At 43.1% G+C, this 18,342-nt stretch overlaps 1 protein-coding gene across 2 annotated transcripts in view; it reads left to right on the top strand.

Annotated features, from left to right (window-relative positions):
* Positions 1–18,342, top strand: part of CORIN (corin, serine peptidase) — a 222,320-nt gene that overhangs the window by 133,519 nt on the left and 70,459 nt on the right. For both annotated transcript variants that reach the window (XM_084760391.1, XM_084760392.1), the window contains exons 6-8: positions 3,147–3,260; positions 14,741–14,848; positions 16,218–16,328. In XM_084760391.1, coding sequence (XP_084616517.1) covers positions 3,147–3,260; positions 14,741–14,848; positions 16,218–16,328 — 333 coding nt within the window. The remainder of the gene's footprint in view (positions 1–3,146; positions 3,261–14,740; positions 14,849–16,217; positions 16,329–18,342) is intronic.

The following is an 18,342-nucleotide window of genomic DNA, read 5'->3' as shown; positions in this document are numbered from 1 at the left end:
CATCTTTTCCACCCCCCCATCCTGTTAGTCACCTTTGCTCTCTAGATAAAATCACCATTGCTTTCATACCAGATATACTTATGTCACTTTATGCATTAATATAAACTGTATCAACCACAAACAAGAGAAAATGCGCACTGTGTTTTTGACACTGGCTTAAGTGCTCATCTTCAAAGAAAGAATAAGAATAAGGACACAGTTTTCCATGTCTCAAAACCTAGAAGATTCCCACACCCCTTCAAATGTGGTGCCATGCGGAAGTTACCGTCTGTGATTCTGCTGACTCAGCCAACACGAGAAGTCAATAATAAGGCAGCAAGAACAGTGCTGGGCTTGAACTTTGGTCTGGATTTGAGATGATCACATTCAAGTAATGGCTTCGCTAATGTCACACTTAAACGGAGTCTTGAGATGTGCTCTAGAAGTCAGGAACTAGGGCATGTTGAACTTTCAGGTCCATTTCCAGAGGACTCATCAGAGGCAGAGGTGGGGAATGCAGTGCTTCCTGAGGTCACCACTGGAAAGCAGACAGGGACTTTTGTTGCTCTCCACAGTTTGTACAGCGGAGAAGCAATCTCACAGTATGATAAACACTCCTCTACGATCTTCTCTTAGCTCTGGAGGGAGGATAGTGCATACGCCAGCTAGGAAACTCCTGGTGTACTGCTTCATTTTATATGTAGTTTCCTGTATGTCCATTAGGAGTCTGTACTTGTAGTTACAGGCATGCAGGCATGTGCTAAATTCTCCAACACTGTACACATCAGACATGTTGAACATTTAGCCAGCTGAGATTCAATATGTGATTAATTAGGTTGATTCTGAGGTTGTAAGATGCAACAAAACCATATTTTTATTATTGATATAGCAAGATTATCCAATCAGATAGGAGTTTGCTTTCAGCAAGTCAAAACACTGATTTTCTTCAGAGATTTGGGGGAAAATTCATTGATATAGCACTAGCCCCGCTGGAGAATTTCATAGCTTTTTCCATCAAGTACTAGTCTAGAATCTTCTGAGCGCCAGCCATTGACCATGTGGGAACTGTGGCAGCTGGGACTCTGTGCCTGCAGCTCATACACTGCGCTTTTCTGCATTTCCCCTTCTACACCAAAGAGTTCCCCAGCTCCCAGTTCTCCCAGTTCCCATGACTAAGTGTATGTGGGTCACAGATCAAGGAACACAGAGTTCAAGAAGCTTTGAGCAGACGGCCATCCCCGGGGCTAGGGTGCAGTGAGCAGGCAGCCACCCCCGGGGCTAGGGTGCAGTGAGCAGGAGGCCACCCCCGTGGCTAGGGTGCAGTGAGCAGGCGGCCACCCCCGTGGCTAGGGTGCAGTGAGCAGGCGGCCACCCCCGGGGCTAGGGTGCAGTGAGCAGGCGGCCACCCCCGGGGCTAGGGTGCAGTGAGCAGGCGGCCACCCCCGGGGCTAGGGTGCAGTGAGCAGGCGGCCACCCCCGGGGCTAGGGTGCAGTGAGCAGGCGGCCACCCCCGGGGCTAGGGTGCAGTGAGCAGGCGGCCACCCCCGGGGCTAGGGTGCAGTGAGCAGGCGGCCACCTCCGGGGCTAGGGTGCAGTGAGCAGGCGGCCATCCCCGTGGCTAGGGTACACGGTAGCTTAGACAAAAGGAAGGAGTGCTGATGATTTTATTTTCTATTATTATAAAACTGGAATATCCCCTAAAAAAAGCATTTAGCCTGACCTGAGAAACACATATGATCACTATATTTGTAAAATTCAGAGTAAAACAAGGTAACAAAATAAAAATTGCCCATAGCCTTTTTACTAGGGATAATTATGGTATTTGACCTTGATCCCTGACAAGTTAGAACCAATTGATGTCTTCTTCATTTGAAGTATCTCGAACTTTTTCCCCAGGATGTTGAGTATTTTCTGTGGTGTATATTTTCAATGACATTAACCATTTTCTTTACTATTGAGTTACCAAAGTAATATAATCAGCTCCTTTGGTATCTTATCGTCATAAACAAGGATGGTATGAATAGCCTTAAAGTAAAACATGTCTATATTAATATTGATTTCCCCTGCACAAAGTCCAGGAAATCAGAGTGTTGAGTCAAAGATCCTATAGTTTCAAGGGTACCTGATGCACATAAGCACATGTGGAATTTTACTTGTATCTGCTGTGTTGAATTGGTTTCCTTTTTGTTAATAACTTTTCCTGATAGTATTTCTGCCTTCCAATCTGAAATTTGTTATATATTGTAATTTTCAAGTAGTCAGTTAGTTGCTGAAACTGTAAGAAGAAAACAGGAATACCATAATAATAACAAAAAATACCCAAGTGTAGCTGTTCCATGTTAGGGATGAAAAGGAGAAAAATATGATTAGTTAATGTTATTTTACATTCCTTATGAGTGTTACGCCCAAACAGAGTCTTACATTTTAACTGGCCTTTTAATTAAAACAAGCAAATATATTTCAAATGCAGGGTGTGGGTCTCCATGCCTATATCCCAGAGCACATCAATTGTCTGCCTCTATTTTATTGGGATTGTCTCTGTGCTGTACACAGTAGCATTTTAAGAGGGAATTGTTTGTTTGTTCAGTTAATAAAATTCCACTTTCACGTTGTTTGCAATTGCCAAGAAAAAATATTCCCATTTGGCATTTTCTCCACATAAATTGTACAGCTGCTGAGGCTGAACACTCTTTTGTTCCCCGAACACACACAGCTCTTGTGCAAGCCTGCTGGTAAATTGTACCCTGGCTGTTTCCAGCAAGCACTGTTTGGGTCTCTTCTAGGTAATTCTACTGTAAGTATGTCAAAGTCCATCAGAAAATTGGTGACAAACGATCATGAGGAAACCTGGAGGCAAGTCTGTCAAATCACATAGGAAGGTTTTTTGTTTTGTTTTGTTCTGTTTTGCTTTTTGGTTTTTCGAGACTAGGTCTCTCTGGGTAGCCTTGGCTGCCCTGGACTCGCTTTGTAGACCAGGCTGGCCTCGAATTCACAGCGATCCACCAGCCTCTGCCTCCCAAGTGCTGGGATTAAAGGCGTGCGCCACCACGCCCGGCCTTGTTTTGTTTTTTTATTGTTTTTTCCTATTTTTTTATGTCTCTCTCCTAAGTTTAAAAGAACAAAGAAACCTATTCTAACCCCACCCCCACCCCCTGTTTCTTTTCCAGCGCTCTGTGGAGGGGGTGAGAGCTTCCTGTGTACCAGTGGGATCTGCGTCCCCAAGAAGCTGCAGTGCAATGGCTACAACGACTGCGATGATTGGAGTGATGAGGCTCACTGCAGTACGTGACAGGCTGTGTGGGGCTAGTATGCGTGGGGACGTGACAGGCTGCGTGGGGCTAGTCTGCGCGGGGATGTGACAGGCTGCGTGAGGCTAGTCTGCGTGGGAACGTGACAGGGTGTGTGGGGCTAGTCTACGTGGGAACCTGACAGGCTGCGTGGGGCTAGTCTGGGTGGGGCAGGATCCTATTTCTGAGCCTAGACAGCTAAGCTGTCGGATACTGACAACCGTTGGACTGTTAGTAGGCGACCATTCGTCTGCCATTCTTCAGTGAGCCAATAGGTTTGTCTACCTCAAAGCTACCCTGCCGGGTTTGTTCCAGGCTTGTGTTTGTAAGTATCCCTGCAGCTAGATGCCGGAAGGAACAGCTCAGAGTGTAAACTGCTTTTCTGTATAACTATACTACCATTGGGAGGAAGGTCTGGGTTTACTTTGTTTGGCTGAGGAATTTTTTTTAAAACTCTATGAGTATAAAGGTCAGTTGTTTAAAGGAGATTTGTTTGTTTTTTGGGGGGACCGTGGGCAGGGGTGTTATAAGACAGGGTTTCTCTGTGTAGCCTTGGCTGACCTGGACTCACTTTGTAGACCAGGTTGGGCTCAAACTCAAAAAGGTCCATCTGCCTCTGCCTCTCTGAATGCTGGGATTACAGGAGTTTACAGCTGCGCCTAGCTAGGAGTTTTTGTTTTTTAAGTAGGAAACTTTTTATATTACTGATTCTTAACATTCCTGGCTCAGCAGATCCAAAGCTCTTGCTTCCCCTTAGCTGGAGGGACAGTCCGTGGTGCTGAAGCTTTTTAAGCCCTCTCCCTAAGCCACAGAATGGCCCTTCCACTGCTTAGTTTACTTTGCTCATTTTGACTGAATGAGCCAGTGCTTTGTCAATACAGACTCAGATGTCAGGTTGGTTCGTACTTACTGAGCAGAAGGGAAACACTAACCCTGAGAATTAGACCACATTTTCTTTACTCAAAGCAGAACTGAGTTGTTGTGTGTTGCCGTTTTTTTTTTTTAAATCAGTATGGCCTAATCGTGTTAATTATCAGGCCTATAATTATTATTACATCAGTATTTTCTAACCCCTTAGCAATCAATGAAGACACAAACACCTATTATATTTTAAAATATCCTTAGTTAACCTGGGACAGGGCAGATGTTAATCCCCTACTACTTCCCATATTGCCATCTTCTTCTAATAATTTCTATCAAGCCATCTCCCACCCATAATCCCAAATACTTGTTAATTATCATCATCTGGGCCAAGTCTCCAGTCACGCTGACCATGTGCTTCTCCATATAACCCACGGTGCAGCCTTCCTCTTCCTCTTTCCTCCTCCCGTTTCTTCTCCTTCCAAGATTCTCTCTCCCCAAGCCCTGGAACCTTAGCCACGCCTGTCCCATTTGCCCTGCCTAGGTGTGATGGCCTTTTATTGGTCAAAGAGGTCTTAGGCAAGGTGGGGCACAGAGATAGGAATTAGCAACCGCCTACAGTTGTGGTACAGGTGTTTTCATTGATGTTTAATTAATTTCAGTTAGCTCCGGCAGAGCCCTGCTTCCCTCCCTGGGACTCACCCAGCCTTTGTGAGAAGTTGACCTTACTGCCTGGGTTCAGAGTCCTCTGATCTGTGTACCAGGTGTCAATGCTTTTTCTCTGTGAGAAGGGGTCAGGACGCTTATTTGCTGGAATTTGGGGCAGGTGGCATGTCATTGTGTTGGAGCACTGTTCACCAAAATGTGGTTTCATAGTACTCAAGTTTCAGAAAAAATGATTGAGGGAAAAAAATAAATGGTTAGGACAGGCTCTATGTTAACATCTTAGAAAGTTTCAATGCACATTGATATATTAAAGGGCTGAGAAATGTTGCAGTTTAAGTCACTTTTGCTTAACTCAATGTGTCTTCAAACTTTTCCCTGTGAACTCTCATCTTAATGTACATTTATTTATTTTGAATATTACCTAGTACTTGGTAGAAATGAAGTTGTGCTACATATATTTTGAAACTTCTTATTTTAAGTAAAATATTGATTTTTTTACAACAGGAATTTTCTCTTCAGAAAAGCCCATGCATACAAATTTACATGTAAAACATTTTTAGGCTATGTAGTTACATTGAGGACTATTGTTATAACAGTAACAGAAAATACTGTTCAAAATGACCACAGTAGGGAATTCTGAAAGGTTCAATTGGATTATGTCCATTTTATGGGGCCTCTTGTTTATGTCCTGCTGTGGCCAGTATTGGGGCATTATTCAAGGTCAGCATGTGGCTTTACCCCTGTGGTGGGCCAGCACTGGCTTCATCATTTTGTTCTCTGTGGTGCTGAGCAAGCACTGATTGCACTGTCAACATAGTTAGTGCTTCTTCCTGCAGTTTTTAAAATATAATTTGAAGGAGTCAATTTTCCTAGTTACCAACTAAATGAGAAGGTAATGCTGTTCTGAAAGGTACCTAGCAGCGTCTTGGGAGCAGTTTATTAAATAAATTGGTTATTGGCTTTCATCGTATTCATCATTCAAAAGGACACTGCCTGGCCCACCGAGAAAATGCATCCGTTTAGCAAATGTCTCTATGAAAACCCATAGTGAAACATAAAGTTTGTCATGCTGCCACTTCTGACCATCTGCGGGCATTTCCTGAGCTTGAGCATTCAGTGTGTACAGCATTTCAACATGAGCTTTTCTTTTTTTGGATTTTTAAAAAATATATTTTATTGATTTATTCATATTACATCTCAATTGTTATCCCATCCCTTGTATCCTCCCCTTCCTCCCTCCCTCCCATTTTCCCCTTACTCCCTTCCACTATGACTGTGACTGAGGGGGACCTCTTCCCCCTGTATATGCTCATAGGGTATCAAGTCTCTTCTTGGTAGCCTGCAATCCTTCCTCTGAGTGCCACCAGGCCTCCCCATCCAGGGGACATGGTCACTATGGAATACTATTTAGCTATTAAAAACAAGGAATTTCCGAAATTTGTGGACAAGTGGGTTGAACTAGAAATGATCATAATGAGTGAGTTAACCCAGAAGCAGAAAGACTCACATGGTATATACTCACTTATATCTGGGCACTAGCCCAAGGGGCATGCCCCATTAAAGTCTTCACTTATCAGGAAAGTGGGACAGAGGGGAGGACATCCTATTGGGACTTTAGGTGAGAGAAGCATGGGGAAATAGAAGGATCCAGAGGGCCCTAGAAACTTACAAGAAGAACATTATGACGGGCGAATCTGGGCCCAGGGATCCTGCTCAAACTATGGCACCAGCCAAGGACAATACACGCACTAAACATGAGCTTTTTTTTTGCCACTGGCCCTACTCTCCTGTTGCTACTTCCCTGTGGTGAGAACCATGCAAAGGAGAGTGCTACCACAGCCCCAGGTCCTGAGGAAAGGAGAGGCTTGACTGACCTTTCCATGGGAGAACCAGGAGAAAAGACCCAGCTCCTGTATTCCAGCAGGAGGAGACCTCAATGGCTACACAAGATGGAGAGCAGGGAAAGTGGTAAATTCTCTGTCAACCATGCTAGAAGTGTTTACCTACAGGAGTTGACTGAACTATCAGGTCAGAGGAACCCTTCTTCTGTTCAAATTCAGCAGCGTCTTGGAGCATGAGTAAATTTGTCAGTGATCAAAGTGATGGAGTTGCCCTTAGTTGTGAAAGTTTCACACTTGTTTTAAAGAAAAGATTTGTTTATTCATTATGCACACAGTGCTCTGCCTGCATGTATGCCTGCAGGCCAGAGGAGAGCAGCAGATCATCTCATAGATGGTTGTGAGCCGCCATGCGGTGGCTGGGAATTGGACTCAGGACCCCTGGAAGAGGATCCAGTGCTCTTAACCTCTGAGCCATCTCTCCAGCCTGAAAGTTCCAAACTTGACATTGTTTCTGTCGTATGTGCTGCTTTTGAATTGCTCTTATTCACACAAGTTCAGGTAATCTCATCACTCCTATGGCAAGAAAATGTTGGTTTTCTGGTTGCCCTGGGGGTAACTGACCGTCACAGCATCACTGTACATAGCCCTGACTGCTTACTGCTTTTTTCTCTAGCTAATTTTGTTTTGTATGTCTGCCTATTCTTTAGGATTTGCTGAAAACACTATTCCCAACTACTTGGAACAATCTTAGTTTCACAACAGAAAGATTCTTGGAAAAATTAGAAAAACTTAAAAATTTTTCATGCTTCTATTCAAGGTAGGCTGTGTCTATAACGTGGGCTTTCCTCTGCTGACTGCATTAGCACCCAGGAAACACCTCCTCCCCCACTGAAGGGAGGCTTGGCCTGGAGGTGAGTTTTAGGTAGAAGTGCTTTTGTGCAGCTGCCCAGGTAATCCAACACATAGACTCTGGACCAGAAGATAGCTCATCTCTTTTGTCGCTAACGTTCCATAGATTTTCAAGTGGGTAACTGTCTCCAAGAACAGTTGAGGCAGGGGCTGCAAATACTGCTTAAAAGACCCAAAAAGCTTAATGGCTTACCAGCAAAGATTACTCTTTGTTCTTGAAGAGGATCCAGATTTGTTTCCCATCATCCATATGGTACTTTATAGCCATATATTGCCCCTGTTCCAGGGGGTTTGATGCCCTTCTCTGGATTCCAAGGGCACCAAACATGCATGTGACATATATGTAACTGAACCACTCATACACATAAAAAAAAATAACAAGCCCCAAAGAAAACAGTTCACATATTTAGCTCAAAAGTAGTTAAAAAGTTTACCCATCTAAACACTAATTAGGCCTGACCCTGCTTGAGCTTGTTCATAGTGGTGTAACTATGTTCTTTTTTGGCACATAAGATGCATCACATACTTTTGGAGACCATTTGCTCTGAACATTGGGTAAAAATGGTGAACATGGTTTTGTTGCTTGTTTGGTTTTGATGACAGTGTAAGGAGGGCCATACAATATGGTGGTCCGTATTGCACATCCTAGAGTCTGTCCACCCACTGTCCTATATGTCTATATGTGCCATTCCTGTTTCTGTTAACTTGGGCACAATTTTTACCTCTCTTTGCCTTCATTTCTTCATGGGCAACATAGAAACAAGATTATCTCCAGAATTGAGTTGTTGGGAATACAACCTCTATAGCCATGGCATGAGAACATTGACGTTTACGGCCGTGGTGCTTGTCTCTCGAGTTAAGGTAGCCTCTCTGCCACCACCCTTGTATTATTCATGACTGAGACAAATACTCTAGAGAAACAATTTAAAAGGAGGGAAGATTTTGTTTCTGGGCTGGGGTGGTGTTTGTCTGGGTGTTGGCTGTTTGGCTCATAGTCTCAGAGGTGGAAGCAATGTGATTGGCTGGCTGGTGACTTTCTGGGCCTGAGATGAGGCAGAGTAGCTTGGAAGATGAGCGCAGTGGACCACAATGGCATCCCTTACAGTGGACAATAATGAGATAACAAGATAATGAGAAAGTGAGTGCTCACCACTAACATGTCTCTGGTAACCTGCTTTATAGAAATCTTTTTCTTTCCTAAAAGAAGAATGCATGTAAATACTAGAAAGCGTTCTACTTGGATAATGAAAGCATCTCATTTGACAAGTAAGGAAAGTGCTTCAAATGTTTGCAAAAGGTCACTTAGTGTAGTGGCTCTATGGAAATACTGACTCCCCCGTGCAGTTTTGAATCCTATGTTTCAGCTATCCATGAACCATGACGTAGCATCCCAGTGAGTAGATATGTTACATCTTACTTGCTTTCTTCACAGATGTTTGTTCTAGTCAGGGACAAGTACACAAACACAAAGAACATTACATCTTTCTTCTTCTTTTTTGTTATTAAATTGTCTTTGGCATTTTCTTTCACATGTAAAATGCATCCTAATTACTCTCACCTTCTGTCCATGTTAACCCCCTCTTCCCTACACAATTCCCCTTGCACACTGTTGGCTTTTTGCTTTGTCTTGTGGTGCCCTGAGTTTAATTGATGCTATCTGTGTGACTGAACATTTGGAATCACCCATCAGTTTGGTGAGGTCATTATATGGAAGGTTGTTGAAGACAATGACTTCCAGCCTTCCAGAACCTTTTAGTAGTCAGACTTTTGTCAGAGAGAGGTATAGCCCTATGATCCCTCCGCCCTCCATAACTGATTGTTGGCAGGTCCAGTGCAGGCAGTTGGTCTGATCTCAAGACTATGGTAGCTGCACCATGCCCAGAAGATGGATTTCGTAGTCTTTCTCTGATACCACTAAGCCTTAATGATTAAATCCAATGGTAAATATGACATTTCACATATGTTCTTTGCTAAGAATGATTCAGGAAATATTGTAAAACCAGACAAGATGGTGTAAATGCAGTGACACTAGATCCTATAATTAGAAGACAGGGTTGCTGTGAAGGAGGATGTGGAGAAAGGCTGGTAGAGAACAGAGGTTTAAGCTGTCCCGTGTTTGTGTGTTAGGACAGTGGTTCTCAAACCTGTAGATGACGTTTTGCAACATGTGGAGACGTTCTCACTGCCACAGCAGTAAGCATGAGGGGGATGTTCCCGGTGTCTAGTGGCTCTCAGTCAGGGATGCTGCAACCATGAATTACTGCATCTAAGGTGCTAGGGGGAGGGCGGGAGGTGGTGGTGGGGTAGGGGAGAGGGCAGGAGGTGGCGGGGTGTGTGTGGTGGGGATGGGGGACCCTCCTCCAGAGGTAGAGTCAGCATGAGAAAAAAATCCAGCTATTCATTAAGGCAGGCCTCTTCCTACAGATTTGTTAGGAAAGAGGCAGGGCCAGGGAAGTCTTTTAACCTCTCTGGTCACCTCACAGCGAGAAGGTATGAAATGACCTTTGCCCTCTAGAGTCCTGTGAATGAAAGCTAGGCTTCTCCAGTTGCTTCTGGAAGTGAGGCAAATCAGCTTATGTTTATAGAGTGGGAGGCAGGGCAAACTGAAGAAAGGCTTGCTAAAAAGGCTTTCTGTTTCTTGGTGTTCAGGTTTAACTTAATGATAATTTTGGGGGACAAAGGTTAATAGTGTGCTTATTAGATGCCAGCCTGAAGTAAATATTTACTTGGAAGAACTTCAGAAGAGTCATTTTTCCAGCAAGTTCTCTGTTAAAACAAAACAAAACAAAACAAAACAAAACAAAAACTGGAGACATAAAAACACCTAAGGTCCAGGCACAAATTATGCTTGAATTAAGCAAGAAAAATCACAGAAAGCCCCTTTTGAAAATTGTGATTTCTTGGCCCCAAATTGCACAACTACATCTCTTTCCAGCACAAATAAACATTTACTCGAATAAAAGGAGCTACTGTGATCTTAGTTGTTTGCTGTGGGTTCCTGGCTGTGCAGTGCGCTTGGTTAGGGTTTTGAATGTTTACTGATCTGAGGGGCCATAGGGAAGTAACAGGCCGTTCTTTAAGTACAGCTAATTTGGAATCTAGCTTCTGAAAGGATCTTCTCACTGAAGAGGTCCTGACAATGGAAGCTGAATTTGCAACTATATGAATATTAATTTTTAGATGCCTATCTTCTCTCTATTTCTGAGGTAGTTTAACAAACGACAAAGCTAATCTTAAAAAAAAAAAAACCAAAACTCTGATGAGGTGTTTTAGTATGGATAACAAAGATCCAAAATAGTTTTCACAGAGGACGCAGAAACTTCTGGAAATTTTTGTTGTGCTCTTAGGTCAATCAGAGTCTCAAAGGAATATTTGATTCCCTGGTGCTCCTACCGTAAGGAAAAAAAAGCTAAAACATACTGCTTGAAAATAATTTTATTCATGGTTTCCAATCTTTCCCTCTCCTCCCCGGGGATGCATAGATTCTAACACTGAAGAGTAAATTGAAAAGCCTATTTCCCTGCCTAATGCTTGTTCTACCAAATTAATTCAAGACACCCTAAGAACAATTAGATTAAAACAAAAGAAAAATGAAAAGACCTTTTAAACATTTTCAAAGAATTATACACACCTCAGTGCACACTCTCTAATGTGCCCTGCAAATATCAAAAGCAGGGTCATAGCTCCCCGGGCTCAGCTGTCCTACACCTCACTCAGAAGAGAGGTGCAGCATGGGAAAAATGTGCCCTGTGTCGCACAGGAGGAAACAGGACTATCAATAGAAGACTGGCATATCTTCTTAGTGTTGTTTATTATTCCATTCTTGTTTGAATATTATTTAGTCTGGGAGAAATAAAAAAAAGAGTGATTAAAAATATCCGTACATGTGTAACTATCACACACAAACACACACACACACACACACACACACACACAAACACACACACACACACACACACAAACACACACACACACACACACACACACACACACACACACACACACACACACACACTTTTGCCCCAGAGACCCTGAGCACCCCCCCAGGCGCATAAATACTCCCTTCTCCTATCTCCCAATAAACAAACCAGTTCTCCTAAGCGGTTACAGAATATATATATATTATTCTTTTTTAAAAATATATTTTATTGATTTATTCATTATTACATCTCAATTGTTATCCCATCCCTTGTATCCTCCCATTCCTCCGTCCCTCCCATTTTCCCCTTACGCCCCTTCCCTATGACTGTGACTGAGGGGGACTTCCTCCCCCTGTATATGCTCATAGGGTATCAAGTCTCTTCTTGGTAGCCTGCTATCCTTCCTCTGAGTGCAACCAGGTCTTCCTATAGGGTTACTAAAAGTTAAGATGGTTCCTCACAGAAAGCTTTCTTGAAATAGATGCACAAGAACTGTTCAACCGATTGATCACAAGGATCTCTCATCTTTAGTTGACATAACACTTGCATACACTTATTTAATATGATGTGGCAACTCAGTAATGTCTATGCATGCCAAATAATGATTAATGTCTCTGCGTTTGGTACCATCTCGTCATGCTTGTTCTTCCATCTCCCTGACTGTTATCATGGACTCCAGTCACCCTATTGAGCTTTAGGGCACCGGGACTTGGAAGGGGTTGGAAAACAGGTGGCAAAAGTTTGGAATGGTAATTATTGTTATTGAGCTTAGCCTGTGATACTAAAGTATGCTCACCACATCCGGGATGTGAGGCAATCATCGGGAGTTCAGGAGATGTGGGGGCTGCGCACGGAATCCCTGGTCCTCAGCAGCCGTCCTCCCTTACCTCCTCCATCTGTTCTCTGTATTTCCCTTACTTGAAACATGCTAGATGTGTCACTGCATCCACTCCGCCGAGATGCTGCTCACCCTTCATGGTGTCCACCAACCTGAATAAACCGAATCTTGTTCTTTTTCATTTTAAACAAGGGGAAAACAACCTTCCGGTAATAACCTACTTTTATACTTAATTTAGTTTTAGTAAGGAAAAAGATAATGCCTTTCTGAGATCCAGTTACAAAACATGGGACAAAAGGTTTCATAGAAGGTCTTTGAGGTATACTTTATATACTGTAAATTTCACCCCTTAGGCACTAGTGAATTTACAGACTTGTACAACCATCATCAAAATTCGGTCATCAATGTTTTTCAGTTTGTTCCAGTTTTTCATCCTACCCTTCTGCTGTGAGTACCCACTCCTAACCGTCCACTGGAAATCACTGCTCTGAAATCTGTCTTTATAATTTTGCTGTCTTCTGGGAATTTCATAGATGGGGCACATAGTATGAAGACTTTGATTCTGTTCGTTTTCACTAAGATAGCATTATGAGGTTAACCGATCCTGTCACATGTACTGCTGCTCCATTGCCACTTCTCTCCTGGGGTATCCAGACCTGTTGTGCATCAGGCTGGAGTGGAGGGAGAGAAGCCTGGCCAGGGAGCGTGGATGCAGGCAGGAGCTTGGTTAGTCAGTAAGTGGGCAAAGAACACATGTTTATTTCAGGGTGGGTGGGTAATCATGCCCCTAGGGAGGTGGCCAGGGTCTGTGGGGTAAGGTTTGTGTGGCCATGTACACAGGGGTGTTGGAAGATACTGTATTGGCATACTCTGGGGCCAGGTGCGGAAATCTTATAAGGAAGGTCAAACAAGGAGTGAACCCTGATAACAGTCAGGGTAGTAAATTCTTTCTAAGGTTGACGGCACCCAACCTAGAACCAGGTTGGAAGAGAGGAGGGAGCCAACACCTGCCAACTTCATCTGAAGTATCTGGGTTGAATTTCTCCTCCACCCTTCCACTGTAATCCTGGGCCATTACAGCCCCACAATATACTAGGCATTGGTTTCTTTAATCTCCGGATAGGGTCCCATTGTAAGCATGTACTCTGTTTTACTGTCCATCTGTTAGCTGAAGAACACTTGGACTTCTTCCAGTTCAGGGATATGATGAGTGAGGCTGTTGTGAATATTCACATGCAAGTCTTTGTATTATTCACATTTCATTCCTCTTGAACAGAATCTTAGGAGTAGAAAACATGAATTAGTTGTGTGACAAGGTTGCAGTTCCTTCATAAGAAGCTGCCAAACTCTATCCATAATAGAGTCACCTTATATCCTATGAAGCAGAACATGGGAGTTCCTGTTTTACGAAATAATTCACTATTACTTAGATTTACTATTTTGCTTTCTTGGTTATAGGCATTGAATATATAACAGATTTTTTGAGTTTGGGGTTTTGGTTTTTTAAGACAGGGTTTCTCTATGCAGCCTTGGATGCCTTGGACTCATTTTACAGACCAGGTTGGCCTTGAACTCACAGAGATCCACTGCTCTGCCTCCCCGAGTGCTGGGACTAATGGCATGCACCACCGTGTCCAGCCAAATTGTGTGTGTGTATGTGTGTGTGTGTGTGTGTGTGTGTGTGTGTGTGTGTGTGTGTATGTATGCTTGGTCCAGATTTGCCTTTCTTTAACGGCTAGGAATATTGAACATCTTTAATGTACTTTTTAGTCATTTGTGTAACTTCAAAAAAGTTTTTTATTAAAGTCTTTACCAGAAATTTCCCTGCATGTATTTTATTTCCACATTAAACATAATCTTCCTAAGTTTTACGCATCACTTATTCTCATCTTGCCCCCGTCACCTTGGGAAAGTGCTTGCTTACTTGAGATCTGTGCTATGAAACACCCAGTGACGTAAGTAGTGATGTTGGTGTAGAACGAAATGACAACACTACAATATAGATGGAATATTGCTCCACTATGTTTATATTAACTCAAATTTTCCCTGTAAAGGAGATGTGTTTATTAAAGAGCTACGCATTTTTCACCAAAGCCACCCAATCTGGAAAAACATAGACTATATTACTTACTATGGTGATGCAGGAAGGTCCTCTTTCTCTCATCTTTGATTACCAAAGACTTTTCAGGAAACATAAAGTAGAAGTGAGACAGACTTTCAGACAGAGATAAGAGTACCTGACTTGGGAGTCACAGTGGCTTGGTCCTGGCTCTGCAGGGGTCCTGGCAGCCTGTGAACTTCTCTGACTCCCTACCTAGTAGACAATAGGCATAGGTCAGTTCAACATCACGGTTCCCCTTCCACCCTGGCTGTAGTTGAGTTAGATACCACTATAGTGTGCTGCCCTGACAACGCATTTATGACTTCCCTTGTTTGCAGACTGCAGCGAGCATCAGTTTCACTGTCACACAGGCAAGTGCCTCAATCACAGCCTTGTGTGTGATGGGTACGATGACTGTGGGGATCTGAGTGACGAACAACACTGCGGTAAGTAGCATCGATCCCTTAAAAGATGTCATTAGAAACCACAGATATTCATGACCGCGGACACAAATCTGCCTGTCTCCTAAATATCTAGAGGCTCTTTGGCGGCAAACCAAAATAAAACAAACAAACAACAAACTCTTTCCTCTTTTAGAAAGGAGAGTTTGTCCAAACACTGGTCCCATTTCACCTAACAGTCACACAAAGGGCATATTGAGGAAGCAAGGTGGAAGGCAATAAAGTAAGGTAAAAGGGAGGTAGTGAAAGTGCCACAGTAGGAACATTTTAGAATCTGGGCATGTTAGTGTACAGTGTCCATGTGTAAAAAAGGATTGTTAGTACCAAAGGCCTCTGAAGATAAGCAGATGTCACAAGGTCTGTGCTTTCAAGATGTCTTAATTAAATAGCAGAAATTATAGTCCTCTCTTGGACCATTCTCCACTCTATTCTATGTCTCTGGTGGCCTGCGCATGGGTGGATCTTCTGCTTCCTGCCCAAGCATCCTCTCTTGTGGTTCCTTCTTTTCTCCTCACCATGCCCTCTATATTCTCTGCTTTATTTCTGTAAAATACCCTTTGTGGCTCGTTATTGCCCAGGAGTCTATGACAATGGCCACATTCATGGAGACACATGAAACTTTCTCATTATTGCGTCTGTTCCTTGTCAATCCATATTCTTCATAGAGCTGTTATATTTATGTTCCAACACCCCTCAGAGCAAAACAGTTTATGAATTCTTCCATTCATGAGAGGAAACTTGTCATGTAGCAAAATCCTCAACTTCCCACTTGCCAGATTCCAAGAATGTGTGGATTGGGGCAGAGTATGTGTCCAGATGCAAAGGAATCCTAAAAATAATCACCACGGTTTTCCTTCCTTGCTTAGCAGTTCTTTCAAACATGAGCTATAGATTAAGATAATCCAATAGAAAACCTAGCCTTAGCATCAGGAGGGATCACAAAAGAAGAGTCCTATCTTTCCAGCTTGCCAGGGAGATGTGATTTTTAGGAACACAGCAGACCTGTTTTAGGCACATCAACCAGCCATCTGCATCCCGAAGCTTACAGCTTACCCTGTTCACTTGACTCAGTGTAAAAGTTATAGGTTCTTTTCCTAAATAACAAAGCAAAACATGCCAATAATTAGAACACCTGTCCCGAGGAACAGGTGAGTCGTTGCCCACAGAAATGGGCATGTTGGCCTTGGACATGGTGGAAAGTAGCATTTGAACCTGGCTGGATCCATCCTAAGAACACTAGTGATGGAACTGGGGTGAGAGGAGAGATTCTCTTTGACTGGAACTGTGAGTAGCACAAGTCTAAATGTTTCCCATGCTCTTTCTCCCCATCTTCATGAGGTGTCCTTTTCTTCAGACTGCAATCCGACAAAAGAGCATCGCTGTGGAGACGGGCGCTGCATTGCGGCTGAGTGGGTGTGTGATGGGGACCATGACTGTGTGGACAAATCTGACGAGGTCAACTGCTGTGAGTTCCCCCAAGAGGTCTCACTTTGCTCCGTTAGACCATACTGAAATCAAAGTCCATTGTGTAATCGGCACCCAGGGAGGATGATTTTTTAAGCCTCGGTTCTATCTGATTTCTGTTTTCTGTCTATGAATATAGCATTCAAGAGATGTGAGAACAGTAACCCTATGGCTCTGACTTCACGCCCTTCTCCTCTAAAGTGCAAGCTTAAATTGGCTGACCTGGCCCAGAAGTGTCTGCTTTTTCTCCTGCCCTCATGTTTACTTCATGTATCTGTGACTTTTCCGAGGGCAATTCTCTTCCCAGAGACCTGGAACCCCCTTTCTGTGTAAATTAAACATAAGCAGCTGAGCCTCCAAGCATGTTCTCGAGGGCCATTTGTGGAGGAGTGTGGGAGGAGTGCCAGAGAAAAGGGAGCCTGTTAGGCTCCTGCAGTAACACAGAAAGTGTGTGAGAGTAATTACCATTTTAGAGCAGGCTATGATTCTGATAAACGAGAACTTGTTTTCATATCAACCCATGACAAGTATGATTGTTAAGCCCATTTCTCCTCTTGGAAAACATGGTATCCCTCTGAGGACATAAATGAAAAAAAAGTTAATAGTAATAGTTGCATGTTGAAATAGCACAACTGACCGGGGATGATTACAATGCTATGTCTCACATATATTTGAACAAACCTTTTAGTTCACTTAGTAGAAAGGGTTGGTGCACTGTTCTCCTGTGGCATCTGATTGATTACAGCGCACTGGGTGGATATCACCATCTCAGGATGCTCAGATGTCTGATATGGAAAGGCATGGGCACTTGTGCTTAATTTACTCACTTCTCCTGTGTACCTTATGACATCTCCAGTTCACTTATAACACACAGGACAATGTAAATGTTCTGTAAACAGTTATTATACTGAATTGCTTAAGAAGTAATAACAAGGGAAATAAATACTCTGTACATGTGTAGTATGAATGTGTTTGCCCCAATATTTTTTTTTATTTTTTTTTACCTGAATCAGTAACCTCAGAGCCCATAGATGTTGCATATGAAGTTGTATGTTTACTTGGCTTATATTTTGAGGCAAAAATAGAAGTGTAGATAGCATAGTTTATACTTGGACATAAAAAAACGCTGTATAAAACATTACATAAACATGATGCCTGGCTTTCTCTTTTCCTACTTAATCTGAAGTCTTTGCTTTGTAATCCAATGGGACAGAGAGGCTGTTGTAGTGTATGGGGGAGAACAAGGCCATGATGGCCAAATAAAACACATCTGGTGAAAAGCCTCGATTCAAGAAGTGAGTCTTAATGTTAGATGTCAGGTCAGTGAAGACCAAGGTTTCTAATGCTTTCAAACAGAGGAAATATAGAGTTTTCAGGAATCATAAGAATCAGGAAGCTAAAGGTAACCAGACACCCTCCTTTCAAATACCAGCCATAAATAAGTTAGACCATGGGAATTGTTTCACTGGAACGTTAGATTAGGGAGCTGTGGAATGGAAGATTCAGGTGTGGAGACAGACAAAGTTGCTTGCCTTTTCTTGCTCTGCCTCCCAGCAGCCAGGCGTCATAGGAATGAGTGTTGTGTTCTCTCAGCTTCGGTCCCCTCATTTGTCAAGCAAGGGCTGTAACATCTGTTTACGAGCCCATAACAGCACATATATATGAACTATCACATACACGACACATCTGCCACAGTTCTTGCCCCAAAACACATCCCTTATCAATTGCAAATATTTTATTTTAATTTTATTAATTTATTCAGATTACAACTCAATTGTTATCTCATCACTTGTATCCCATCACTGCTCCTCCTTCCCTCCCGCTTTCACCCTACTCCCCTGCCCTAGGTCTAAGACCGAGGGGGACCTCCTCCCCCACTATATGGTCTTAGGCTATCAAGTCTCATCTCGGTAGCCTGTTTATTCTTTCTTTGAGTGCCTTCAGGCCTTCCCACAAAGGGGAGGTGGTCAAATATGGGGCACCAGAGTTCATGTCAAAGTCAGTTCCTGCTCTCC

Source organism: Acomys minous (assembly GCF_964271855.1).
Source record: "Acomys minous genome assembly, chromosome: 15".
NCBI lineage: Eukaryota > Metazoa > Chordata > Mammalia > Rodentia > Muridae > Acomys > Acomys minous.
Note: the sequence above shows the minus strand (reverse complement) of the source record. Positions and strands in the feature narration are given on the sequence as shown.